Source organism: Ciona intestinalis, chromosome 1 (assembly GCF_000224145.3).
Source record: "Ciona intestinalis chromosome 1, KH, whole genome shotgun sequence".
NCBI classification, from domain to species: Eukaryota; Metazoa; Chordata; class Ascidiacea; order Phlebobranchia; family Cionidae; genus Ciona; species Ciona intestinalis.
The window spans coordinates 5367705-5381222 of record NC_020166.2 but is presented as its reverse complement, the minus strand read 5'-3'; the positions used below and the strand labels follow the sequence as shown (position 1 = coordinate 5381222).

The following is a 13518-nucleotide window of genomic DNA, read 5'->3' as shown; positions in this document are numbered from 1 at the left end:
CTTTACGTTACATATTAGTTTGCGATTTACAATTGGGAGTTTTACTATCGGGGGAAAAAGGCGAATCATCGAAGCGACGAGACGGGAAAAACAACTCGACCATCAGAGGGAAAGAACCGCATAGTCATAAAGACAATAGTGACGTCATATTGATGCAATATTTTGAGATGCTGGTATTTCCTTTGGTTTACGCTCGTCACATTTCGCTTGGATGTTAAAACATAGAGATTAGTTCTCTATGGTTAAAACATGATTTCCTTGTCTAATTAAATGGGTGTTGGGTAAATTTAGAAAATAGTCCTTTATAAAGTTTTAGTGCTCTGACACGCCATCTTCTGTTTCATGTGATCATTGAGATCTTGTAAACTGCTGGAGTCGCATAGATTTTGTTAGCGTTAGTTCAGTTTGCAAAGTAAGGTTTTGTTGATATGTAGGCTACTGTTTAAGATACGTTTTACAATATAAAGCGAATTCTACATTACAGACAAACGGTCATTAGGTATACAGAAATTAAACCATTGGGATAAGAAGGCAACTGTAGTTTGTTCTGCATCTATTTTTGTAGAAGGTTTACTCAAGAAAGCAAAATGTTCACTCTTGGGCAAGAGCATATGTTGGAGGAAACCTCCAAACCTCAACCCATCATGTTTACTGCTGGTGCCGTGCCTGTTAAAAACAGAAAAGGTGCTTTTATAATTAAACCTGAAGATTTATATACTTTTTTAGTATTGTGATAAGGATAACCAATCGATGAAAGGAATACATTGCATTAATCAAAAAACCTAATAACCAGTTGTGAAATTTGTTTTACATAGCTATCAAACCATCAATGCTTTTTTGTATTTTAAAATTTTTAACAGGTGAAATATCCATGGAAAAAGTCCACGTGAAGAGATACGTTGCAGGGAAACGACCAGATTGGGCAGATGATGAAGAGGAGGAAGATGAAGAGGATGAAAAAGTAATCATTCTCCTTGNTGCATCCATACGTCTTAATTTACATCGAGCAAATTTAAGCTGAAAACATGCACTCTTATATAGTGGTTACAGCGTTCGCTTTGTACCGACGAAAATAATTCTAAGCTCAACACTGCCACCATTGATTTGTGTTTTATTACAAACTGAACGGTTATTGCTTCAGTGGTGCTTGGTAAATACCGATAATCAGCTTTCAAAGTTATAAATCTGTTTTGGGAAATTAAAGCATTGTTAAACATATTTTCAAAATTTGAAAAAAATAGCTTTGTTAAACATATTAAAACATGGGGTCTGTAGCTTTGTTTGTTTTAATTTGTTTTCAAATTAACCTGTTGTTTAGTTTGGGAGAGCTGGGTCCGATAGTGAAGGGGAGAAGGACGTCATTTCTCGCATCCGGAATAATCAAGAGGTGCAGGAAGTGGACATGACGAAAGTGGATGATCGGAGGTTGCGCAGATTGATGCAGCACAAGGAGAAGGAAGATGTGGAGGAAAGGTGAGGTTTTGATTCTCATCAAACAGATTGTTAGAAATTAAAGATAATGTTGTTGAATATGTATAAGACATGCAGCATTATTTTAGCTACCTAACCTTTAACTGCATTGAAAAGCATCTTGTTAACAATTAATATGCAATAAGCAAGTAATTGATTTCATACTTAAGGTTATAGCTATATACAACAGAACAGCAGTGCATATAACATTATATATAAAAGATATACATAACGCAATGAGTGAATAGTAAATATAAATATAACATAACAATACTTCAATGAATCAATGATAACGTGTAACACAGATACATGTACAGAGTACAGTATCTTTAGTTGGAACTTGTAACTATGTGTTAACATGATTTTAACTAACTACTTTTTATTTGTAGGATAAACAAATATTAATAGGAATATTATAGCATATTGACATACATATTATGCAACCATCAAGCTGGTTCCACATTGACCACAAAGTCAACCAATATTCTAAACTTGGTCGCTTAATGTTGATGTATTGTAAAAAAAAAACTGAACAAAATAAACATTGCAATTGGCAGATTGAGGCGGAGACGAATCCACGAACCCGAGGTGATCGCTGAAGCTTCCGAATCTGATGAACAATCGGAAAATGAGGAGGATAAACCACCAACCACCATGATAGAGATGGGACAAGATGAAGAGAGCAGTGATGAGGGAGAACTTGACGAAGATGTAAGAATATTTATATATTTTAGTTAGGATTGCACAGAGCAACAGGAAATCTAGGATGTAGTCCAAAGTTTTTTCTTACTTCTCTCTCCCTCTCTCTCTCTCTATATATATATACTTATGTTATATCAAAATTTACATTTAGTGTGTATTATGTTACTATTTCTAGCATGTGAAAAGCTGTCACACATGTATATTTTTTACAATTTATGAATAATATCCTCTCATCTTGTCAGGAAATTGAAAACAGAAGAGCTCGTCTGAGGGAAAGAGCAAGAGCGCGACGTGATGTAAATGAAGAATTACTCGCGATGCCAACGGAGTCCAAAGATCAGGAAGATGATGAAGACCAAGGAAAGATTGAGGAAGAGGAGTTCACAACAGACGAAGAGTCCGAGTACTCTGATTCAGATGAAGATGGTCCAAGATTAAAACCAGTGTTTGTTAGAAAGTAAGAATTTATTTTGTTTGTAGCTTAATGGAATTTCCTCCCCTTTAAAGTTGTACACCAAATGGGTTACTAATTAGTATAATATATCTTCTTTCTTGTCCTGGTTTGAAATAGCAAGTAAATTTTGCATGAATGAAAATAATATAAAATTCAGGATTTGTATCTTGAAAACTTGCGACTTTAACTGGTGAGATTGTGGATCTGACTATTTGTTCTTGTAGAAAAGATCGACTAACGATACAAGAAAGAGAGAAAGAAGAAGAAAGACAGAGGTTGTTGGAGGAAGAAGCAAAGAAGATTGCAGAAGAAAGAAGACGATATACACTGAAGGTGAATTTAACTATTTTATTTTTTTGCAATATATAAAAATATATGTATATATAATATATATATAAATATAATAATATACATATAATCTAAACATGCTATGTGTATGTTATATCTTATATGTTATCCTACCACCTGCCAAAGGTTTTATAAATGACAAAATATTTTGTTTCATTTCTTTACAAGGTTATTGTTTTAAAAGATCTTCCTGTGCTTTAGCTGTAAGCTTACTTACATTTTTAGATTTGACATCAATGTTAGTTTAAATATATTTAGTAAATTGTATGCATTTGACAACAAACCATTCACAAACTCTTTTAATGCAGATGGTGGAAAAAGAGGCGAGAGAGCAACATGAGATGGAACAGATGGCTCTTGGGAAGTTGGATGCTGCTCTTGAGGCGGTGGACTCAGATGATGGTAATGATGAGGCAGAGTATGAACTCTGGAAGCTTAGGGAGCTGAAGAGAATCAAAAGAGATCGGGACGAACGTGATTCGTGAGTTTTGTTGCTTTGTTTCTATTGGATAGTATACGGTAAAAGTTTATATAAATTGTGAGCTTTTTCTAAGCATTATTAGTATATTGGGTTTTATATATGTAATGCTCTAGTCTAGTCTACAGTACTTCATGTGGTACCATTGCCCATTACCCAACAATTTAGTGATCCCTGTATACTGTAACAAACAATGTTTGCCTATAAATCATGTGAAGAACTGGTTCGCGTTTGTTGTTACTATTTCTCATTAAATGAAATAATGTCAAATTAACTCATTTGCGTTGCTTTTATTCTTCGTTATTAGAATGCAAAAGGAGAAAGAAGAAATTGAAAGATTTCGCAACCTCACTGAGGAAGAACGAAGAGCAGAATTACGGAATAATCCACGACAGATTACCAACCAAACTGCTAAAGGCAAATACAAGTTCTTGCAGAAGTATTATCACCGTGGTGCTTTCTTTATGGTAAGTTGTTGATTTAAATCTTTAATTTTGTAGGGTATCTTGTGGGTAACCCAAATATGTTGTATCACAAAACCCAGGTGGTTATATTTGTCTTATTCTTTACATGATAATGTAAAACAGAGATCAAAAGGCACTGGTTAATTGTATCACTAAGGGTATCGTTGCAAAAATACTGAAATATTAAACAAGGACATAATACAGGACAAGCAAGAAGATACGTACACAAAGGACTTCACGGCACCTACACTCGAAGATCACTTTGATAAAACTATTCTGCCAAAAGTTATGCAGGTACACTTGACTGTTGCCTTTTTTGTTTGGTCCTGGCCCACTAGCGATCTGTAGTAGGTTGATTGTGATAAACTGCTAAAGCTAAACTGATTAACGATTTTCATTAATAAACGTATGTTGTTTGTTTCTTTATTGACGCTACAAGTACTTGTCTCTTTGTGTTTCAGGTTAAAAACTTTGGTCGCTCTGGGCGTACAAAGTACACGCATTTGGTCGACCAGGACACCACGATTTTTGACTCCCCGTGGACTCAGGAGTCTGCCGCATCTTCTAAGTTTCAAAACACTAAGGCAGCTGGTATGAAACAAGTATTTGACCGACCAAGCGGCTCAAAAAAACGGAAGACGTAGTCTTGCATTCTATCAGGAACTATGGAAATAAAAAACGATCGTAAGGCTTTCACAGTCGGCGCTGTCGCCCGATTTTGGCTAGAAGCTGCGTAGGCACATGCGTGTAATTTGATGAGTCGGCAAAACCACACGGTTACGAAAATTTTTCGCCGTGTTCTTTTGCTATACATATTTTACCGAACACAAAAATACAAATGGCGAACGCTGTCACCATAACGCTTTTTTTCTTACACGACCACCGTATTCGGCAAGGTTTCTTCCATCCAGCATTTTAATCTTAGATAATTCTCTCGTCACAAAGTGGGTTTGTGATGATCTGGGTGTGGGTGAGTGCGAACAAAGGCAAGTAAGTAAGGAAATCCAGAACGTCCAAGCTCTTAAGATGTTGCAGCGACTTTCGCACCTTTTAAAACAAACAAATTTAAACACTTTTTATGCGTCATGTGTTATCAAGGTCTAGTACAACCCAGAATGGTTGTTTTGGAATTAAATCTTACCTGCATTTCGTGGTGGTAACTGACTCCGCCTGCTTTCAGTTCTGTCCACAGCGATTCCATGGACATAGTTTCATTTTCAACGTTGTCAATGAACTGACGAAAAAGTTCGCGCGCTCTCCACATTTTTGTGTCAAGGGATTTGAAGTCAAAACGGTCGATAATACCTCGCATGTAATCACTAAAATATGCAACAGATGTAAGAATTTTCGTCTAAAAATCGGTCACATTGTTTTGGTTTGGCCCTTCGTAAAAATGTGAGACGATGCTATCATGTAGAATTATCTAACAGCGGTGCAGGAATCCCGGAAAGTTTAGATGGTACTTTTGACAGAAAAATGACCAAACCATAAAAACTCATGAATCCTATGATAATGTACATGTCGATCTCTTTTTAGTCTATTATAGTATTGCTTAAAAGAGCGAACGAATTTTCGTATTTTTAAGGAAGGCCCAAACGTTTTGCAAACATTTAAATTTATGTTAAACCTACTCGAGTGCTGCAATCTTCTGTGCCAAGGAAACAATTATTGCAAATATTCGAAAATCCACATTCATCCAATACGTGTTCAGATTAAGTAGGTCGAGTAACTGAAAACCAAAGAGGGTTAATAAGCATAAAACATCTATATTCGACAAATCACCATAGTTAAATATTGGGAGTCTGTTTCTCCAAGTGCACCAGTTGGCACAGATCTTTTAGCAGCCTCCATCGCTTCTTCAATTGTCAGATATCCGTCCTTATCTGCGTCTACCTGTTAGACGTGTTATACATTTTAAATACGACGACCTCAGTTTGACCTCAGACTTACTCTTGTAAACGCGCGCTGATACTTCTCCATTTTCTGTGGGTTGATTATACAGAACTTGGCAAGGAACTCGTCTGTATAAAATATTTAAATTCTTATAGTGGTTAAAGTTGTTCGCTGTTAAATACTTGTGTGTGACCGCGTTACTTTATTATATAATTAGCAATGCCAGCTCGCAGTTTTGCATGACTCAAATCGATATTCTGCCGTCTATTTTCTATATTCGCGCGGGATTTTGTTAAAAAAAGAATTGTTTCACGAGGGCGATATCTATAGTAGGGAAGGGGAAGGTGGGACACCTTTAGCACATAATATCCAAGCATCCTGATCGTGTTTTAAACAATTAATAACGATCTATGTGAGTCGTGAGGACATAGGTTCATATTTCTTAAAATGTTCTTTGTTTACTAATAAACAGGTCGAAAAAATACAGTTAATATGTGTCCCATCTTTCCCCATACTACTGTATATATTAAATCTGAGTAAGGATTTTGTGATTAACAAGTTTATGCTGTGCATCCAACAAACATATATATATACCAGCGTCGTTGATATCCATTGGCGAGACATTTGCTGGCGGAGGCGGAATGACCCGACTTGATTTCATCTTCTCGTAGCGTTCATTCGCTCGTTTCCTCCGTTCTTCCGCCTTTCTCGCTCTTTTCTGCTCCTCTGTTAGCTCCATGTCCCTGAAGAATATCCACCATGTGTATATATTTATAGATTATATCCGAAACGAGAAGAATAGTCAGCAGATCATCAAGCTTACCGTTTAATTTGTCCCCGCCTTCTTGCACTTTTTTGCGAAGGCGTAGGAGATGGTGTATTCAAACTTAAAGCAGAACGATGAGATCTATTCGACGTACAACTGCTAGTCCTTCCTATAATACAAATAATAATTAGATGTGGGTCTATATAATCATTTTATTAATTCGTATTATATTTCAAAAGGTTTACTTGGCCATATTCACAAACAAATACTTATTTAGTGCTGGCCCACAAAAACCTATTAAACTAAAGCAAAACATGACACACGCTGTTTTATCGGTTTTCCCATTAGCACGGCAAAAATGAGTAAAGTGTGCGTTCCACACTGTTTAGGCATAAAAAGGAATGTCATAAAAGTTTGGGCATAAATACGGAATGTCAAAAGTTTCCTTTAAATGATGACCATACCTTTGAAAACAGGAGGCGGTATCGAAGTAGGTGTGTCTACTTTAACAGTCGTCGAAATGCTTTCGGTGTCAGTTGAAATACCAATATCATTAACAGATGTTGGAACTACGACAGGTGAAAGAATCCGCAAAGGCGGAGGTTTTGCATTTTTCCTTACTGCTTAAAAAAGTTAAAGGTTAATAAAAGTTCGCAAATCCCAGTTAATATAAATTTCTGAACTGACGACTAATTTTTGGTTTTGTTAAGTTTACACCTTTTTGTTTCTTAATGGTGGAAGTACTTCCTACTGACGTCTTTCTACTTTCTCCAGAATCGCTTCCAATTATTGCAACGTATGAATCACTTGTGTAGCCTGAAATAAATAAAGTTTATAATAGCCTTCTCATTTGACACATTTTCTTATTCATCAGGACATTTCGTATAATTCATTTAATGTTAATAAAGATCTGTAATCAGGTTTACTGTATATACCTGAAAATGCGGTCGATATATCGTCGTCTGCATTGTTGTCGCCTTCGACAGTCACTGTAAAAACCGTGCTGGTGTTATCTATATCATTCTTCGTTGAGACTTTTGGTGGTTCAGATTCTACGTCACTTAAAACAGTGTCTGTTTGTACTTTAGTCGGAGCTTCGGGCAATAACAGCTTAGGTGGTCCATTACACGGAATGCTAACATCTTCCGCTTCGTCGGTTTCTGTTAATATATTTCATGCTCATGTTTTTTTTACATTAGTTGTATTTTAATTTGTCTAAAAAAGTATGAAAAGTATGAACTGGATGATGTGTAAGCCATTGAAGAGTTTGGTGTCAAAGTTTGTCAAATACGCGAATGATATGTATTAGGTACAGAAGAGTGGGGTAAGATGGGACATGCTTTTACTATTATTTCTCGTCTCATTTAATTATTAACAAATAACCTTTACAAAATTAAATAATTACATCCTTACAACTCTAAAGAATCGTTGTTAATTATTCGAAAAAATGATCAGCAAACGTGGGATTTAGGTGCTATAACGGTCTTACCACGGTACTATATCTCTACTTTGGAATATAACTGCTGAAAACCGACATAACTTACTGGGTATAATAGGCGTAGTTGAAATTTCAGGAGTTTCTTCACAAACGTCTATGTGTGTTGAGACTTCTGTTATTACACTTTGAGTGCGAGAACTACTGGGTGTGTAGCTCATTACGTCACAACCTGGAATGTATAAGCGCATAATTTAAATTGCTGACATATAAATGTTGGATATATATATAGTAGGGTGGGGGAAGATGGGACAACTTTAGCACACAATGTACAAAAATTCCAATTGTGCTTTAAACAAATACTAACGGTCTATGGGAATCGTGAAGATAAGGTTTTATATTTTCTTTGATTGTTCTTTGTTTACTACTAAATGAAACGAGAAAATAGAACAAAAAGATGTCCCATCTTCCCCCACCATACCAAATGTGGCTTACGTTGACGTAAAAAGCATTAATTGAAAAAATAGAATTTGAATTAATGTATGCAAAATAATTACAGTTTCATAAACTTTTTAGTTCGTTACACTGCCCATATATGCCTGATACAAATATCTTTAGCAGCCTATGCTGACGATGTATACATGGCGGTACTTCTGTTATTAAAATTTCTTTGGTTTTTATAAAAAATTACATTATTCGGAAGCAAATGTATGTGGGTATAATAGTGCTTGTAATATCTAGTCAAGAAAATTAACAAGCTGATCAAATTCGTCCGATCGATATTTTGAGATCAGATTTACCTTTATCGACTTTGATGACGTCTGTCCTCCTTACTGGAAAAGCAGCTTGACTTGATACTGATGTGTATGATGGTGTTGACGGTCGAGATGCCATGGGTAGAGGAATGCTGTTCAAAACATTATTGTTAAAAACATTGTGTGTCCTGTGATCTACTGTATTACAATCGCGTTTAATAAACCTAATATATTTTCTTTAGTATTGCATCGATAATAAAAACTTCGTTTTCGAAGCGTTTGTAACGAAATACTATTTAATTAAATAATCTCTCTTTTCGTTGCAACTGTGTATAACGTATATACTGTATACCGCATATATGTACTATAAAATATAATTTATACACCATACTGTATACCTACATTATATTATATATGCCGGTAAAACACTGTATCATTAGCATTTTACAAACATACCTGATGCTAACACTAAATACATCAGATAAGGTATCTTCAGTCATAGTAGAGTTGTCCACCATCCAATGGTATTTACTTCTGTCTTCATTGTCATCCGGTAACACTAAAGTTACTGGTTCTTTGATGGGTTGAGGCAAAGGATCTTTTAGCAAAAGTGTAAATTAAAATTTAATAATACAAATCGACAGGACACCCGCATAATTCATGTTATGCGCAAGCTGTTATGGTAGGGTGGGAGAAGATAGGACACACTTACATTCTATTTTCTTGTCCTATTTGCTATAAACGAAGAACATTTAAAGAATTATAAAACCATATTCTCACGACCACCATAGACCGTTGGTAATGGTTTAAACCCACAATCAAGTTAGTTGGATATTTTGTGCTTAAGGCGTCCCATGTTACCCCACACTACTATATTATATACGAATAATACGGTTAAACATTTTCTTTTCTACCGACTGGTGAATGATCGGTGTCGTCAGGGTTACCGCGTTCGTTATAATTCAGTCGGTGTATTTTCACGTTTAGTCGGTCGACTAAAGTTACACGAAAATAATTGTATCCCCGTTTGCTCGTATCACGTATATATTTATCATCGTGACAGCGGAAAAATCCAACGACTACTACAATGGTCAAACCACTAATATCATATTATATCAACCTCTCCAGAACGCTATACAGAGCGTATATCTTGCATACATACTTAACAACTTTTAAATGTTTATATATTATTTATATTATTTCAATCAAAATCCAACCTTGCCTTGGCTTGACAACTTTTTCCCATGGCCGCTTTATAATACGATCTAAACGGGATTTAAATGGATCTCGTGGCACGGTGAGTGGTTTTCGATTCTTGGTATTGACGTTCTTGATTTGCTTAAGCTTCGTCTTGGAATTCTTGCGCTGATGATGTGTTGTATATCTGCAAGAAACAATAATAGCTCCTAAATTTTGTGCGCAGATGTTTAAGGAATGGCCATGAACTATTGTATGGTAAGGTGGGGTAAGACGGGACACGTTTAGCATATAACCTCCAAATATCCTGATCGTGTATTAAACAATCATTAACGGCATATGGAGTTTTAAGGATACAGTTTTTTATAAATCTTTGAATGTTCTTTGTTTACTACTTAGCAAAAAGGAAAAATAGATTGAAAATCTTCCCTACCATATATACTTTGATTTATAAGGGTAATACGTAAGTGCGTATATACACCCAAGATGATAGTTGAGGCCAAATCAATTAATGGGCATGAAACTGTAATAAAACGATTACAAATTTGATACGCAGAGTATATACAACTAATTGAATAGTTTTTCAATTAAACCTAAAACAATATAGCAACCATCACATACCTGGGACACAACGAAGGTTTGCCGTTGATTATTTCCCAGTTTAAGTTATTATGAAAGAAATCGTGATGTTTAGAACATATGGGGTGACACTTCTCTGTTACATTTGCTCCGCCGCTTAGCTGAATGTATTGAATCGGGCGCTGCTATAATATACAAAACGTATTTTTTGCTATATTTTCTGGTAACTCCAATTGATAGTTTTAGAATTACTAAATCATAGTAAAAACGTTTAGTGTATATAGCCCGCACTATTATAGACGTTATATTATTTAGTTAATATAGTTGTAAAACCAAACTTAGTTTACTAAGCCAACTCTGGCCTATATATTCCATAGGCTGCCTGTCATGACGTGTCATGCTGTCGCAGCCAAACCCACATAATAAAACATAGAACCAGAGCATATATATTTACCGTGACATAATCAGCAACTATATAGACTTTATCGATCAAAAAATTTGTCTGCATAGTCTGAACTGCGAAACTAAATTGCTTATACGCCTAAATCAATGGTCATTATAATATATAATATATAGCCTTAACATTGCAATCACTACCAGCACCCTGTGAGTATCAGTTTCAAGTGCCTATATTGTATACACTGGATATAAGCCAATAGATCATGGCCCATGAGCAACGATTGATGGTATAGTTAAGGCAACACAAACAGTATCTGCCCGCTATAGTTTGTTACAACTCGTGCATTAAACACCGAAAGTATAGACTTCTGTATGAATGTATATGATGATACATGTTCGATCCTTTAACTTTTAGGGAGCGTTTGTCTTCGCAAGTTGCTTCGTGTTTATGATTCGAACCCAGTAGTCGCTAATGCTGCTTTGTAAAAATTGAGAGCTAGAATATATATTGTTTGTGTTTCTGACTGATGGTCTCAATTGTAACGTAAATACGTGCCTAAAAACGCTGCAAATATTTTTTTTCTGGGGGACATATAGAATTTCTATCTGTATGACATCATTATAATTGTTTTGGTACATTTCGTATTTACGAGATTTCGTCTTTTTTTGGTCATAAAAATTGAAAAGCAAAACAGTAACATTTCGTAATAGCGTGATTTGAAAATGTTATTTCCACTCGGTATAGTAGGGTGGGGAAAGATGGGACACCTTTAGCACATAATATCCAAATATCCTGATTTTGTTTCAAACAATTAACAACGATATGAGGAAGTCGGGAAGATACGGTTTTATTTTTCTTTGAAAAATACTTTTACTATCCAATCGGATGATGAGAAAATAGAATGAATAGATGTCCCATCTTTCCCCACCCTATATATATGCTAATAAAGTGTATGATAGAAAATAAACCTGTTGAGTTGGAATCCACGCTTTTAAACGAGGAATCCATGTTATTCTTTGTTTCTTATCTTCCGGTATGGCAGCAAGGGACCGATGATAAGTGTGGGCGAGGGAAGGCAAAGACTTTCGAAGTTTTACGCTATTTTGAGATACTGGGGTGACGTCTATCTCTGCCCTGTAATCAGCCAAAGGTAAACACACGTTGTAATAGATTCGCTCTCAACTGTAACCTTTTATGAATGAGTCAAAAAGTAATACCAGTTGGCAAATTACCGGTTTTAAGCAGTGATTATATGTGAAACAGACAAAACAGATTTTACTTATAGCCCGTATTAAAAAATCATTAAACACACGACATAGGCCTATATTTCAGTCAATTTTGGAATGTTTCTCATTTAAACACTTTTACCGGAACTATTAATATCAGTAAATGTGATAAACGTCTAAAGCAAAACCAAGTAATAGATATTTGCACAATAACTTGTACCTTTCTTCCCTTGATTGCAAAAATCTCATGATCGAATACTGCTCACAAATCTGTCATATAAAAAGTAAAAGTTATTTCGAGAAGTATTTATACTTGAATTTGGCTGAACAATTAAACAGCGGGGCATTTTGAGTTTAATTTATTTTTATTTTACAACGTTCTGTAAAACTGCCCCGTTTAGATTCAGAGCAAGTTAACATAATAGTCTACCCGTTGTTTACAATTGCTTCACGCTGTTCCTTTCATTATCGAGAAAAACTTGTACGCAAACAGCATTCATTCCCTGTGTTAACTTAGTTTGAAACATCCATTTGGTTTGTTTGTCGAAATTATTTCAAGCACTTGACACATGTGTGTAGGGCATGATGTTCGTGGCATAATACACCTTCCAACATTAATAAAAAAGACTTAATTTACCGTCTTGGATATATAAGTTTTATTATAAGAACGGTTTGATTTAGGTTCTGTTTGTTTTTGCCCAATTAAGTCTATATAAAAATGTCGTAACAGTTTGACTGTTTCATCAAGTGTGACTCGAATGTAGTTAAAGATATAATTGTTACCCGGGGTGTCTGGACAGCGTGCAGCCACAAAGGCACCAACAATAATGATTTTTAAATCGACTGTTTATAAAACAATGGAAAACATAACACAAAGCGGGTCGATCGCTTAGCTTAACACAGCCCTTCTATATGGTCGGCCTTGTACACCAGTAAAGGAAAGTATCAAATTGGAGATTATTATTAGACTACTGGGGGTCCTTTTCAAATAATGCCATAACCGCTTTGTGGACACTTGTTTATAGTGCTTATAAAAGGTGCGTGTACATAAACAAACCTTTCGGATTTCTTCGTCGGAAAAGTCAGGAGTCGGATTATTCTTTTGCCGGATGAATTGCTCCCGTAACAAACTGTTGGCCGGTAACGGGGAGAGTCGCTCAGGGGTAACATGGTCCGGTAAATTAAGCACTGGGATAATATGAGCACGGTTTCTATATTTTCCTACAGTGGGGGGAACTCCAACCGGAAGCGTTGGAAGCTTGGGCGAGGATAACGTAGACGATGGAAGTCTGTAGCTGCATTTCATATCTGCGAAGCAAAACAAATTCATCAATAATAAATCTAAAATAAA

At 35.6% G+C, this 13518-nt stretch overlaps 2 protein-coding genes across 4 annotated transcripts in view; one reads left to right on the top strand and one right to left on the bottom strand.

Moving 5' to 3' along the window:
• The first annotated feature begins 463 nt into the window (after positions 1-463).
• Positions 464-4776, top strand: LOC100184917 (microfibrillar-associated protein 1-like). The gene is made up of 10 exons (XM_002128195.4): positions 464-684; positions 861-961; positions 1319-1473; positions 2028-2181; positions 2415-2629; positions 2851-2959; positions 3283-3455; positions 3760-3919; positions 4121-4210; positions 4378-4776. Exons 1-10 carry the CDS (start codon positions 588-590, stop codon positions 4558-4560), a joined length of 1437 nt encoding a protein of 478 aa, XP_002128231.1. The 5' UTR covers positions 464-587; the 3' UTR covers positions 4561-4776.
• Positions 4567-13518, bottom strand: part of LOC100182549 — an 11366-nt gene continuing 2414 nt past the window's right edge. Inside the window, exons 3-19 of one of the 3 annotated variants that reach the window (XM_026834143.1) lie at positions 12388-12437; positions 11910-12075; positions 10584-10726; positions 9983-10149; positions 9222-9363; positions 8811-8917; positions 8120-8242; positions 7511-7735; positions 7293-7391; positions 7040-7198; positions 6633-6744; positions 6404-6552; positions 5867-5937; positions 5699-5809; positions 5548-5645; positions 5058-5235; positions 4567-4963 (exon numbers count right to left, since the gene is read on the bottom strand). In XM_026834143.1, coding sequence (XP_026689944.1) covers positions 4838-4963; positions 5058-5235; positions 5548-5645; positions 5699-5809; positions 5867-5937; positions 6404-6552; positions 6633-6744; positions 7040-7198; positions 7293-7391; positions 7511-7735; positions 8120-8242; positions 8811-8917; positions 9222-9363; positions 9983-10149; positions 10584-10726; positions 11910-12075; positions 12388-12437 — 2226 coding nt within the window. In that variant the 3' untranslated portion in view covers positions 4567-4837. The remainder of the gene's footprint in view (positions 4964-5057; positions 5236-5547; positions 5646-5698; positions 5810-5866; positions 5938-6403; positions 6553-6632; positions 6745-7039; positions 7199-7292; positions 7392-7510; positions 7736-8119; positions 8243-8810; positions 8918-9221; positions 9364-9982; positions 10150-10583; positions 10727-11909; positions 12076-12387; positions 12438-13518) is intronic. The other 2 variants (XM_026834146.1, XM_026834151.1) reach the window with 2 other exon arrangements.

Coding starts and splice junctions, on each gene's coding strand:
- LOC100184917 (XM_002128195.4), top strand. CDS start 588: ATGTTCACTCTTGGGCAAGAGCATATGTTGGAGGAAACCTCCAAACCT. Junction 685..860: donor GCCTGTTAAAAACAGAAAAG/GTGCTTTTATAA, acceptor AATTTTTAACAG/GTGAAATATCCATGGAAAAA. Junction 2,960..3,282: donor GAAGACGATATACACTGAAG/GTGAATTTAACT, acceptor CTTTTAATGCAG/ATGGTGGAAAAAGAGGCGAG.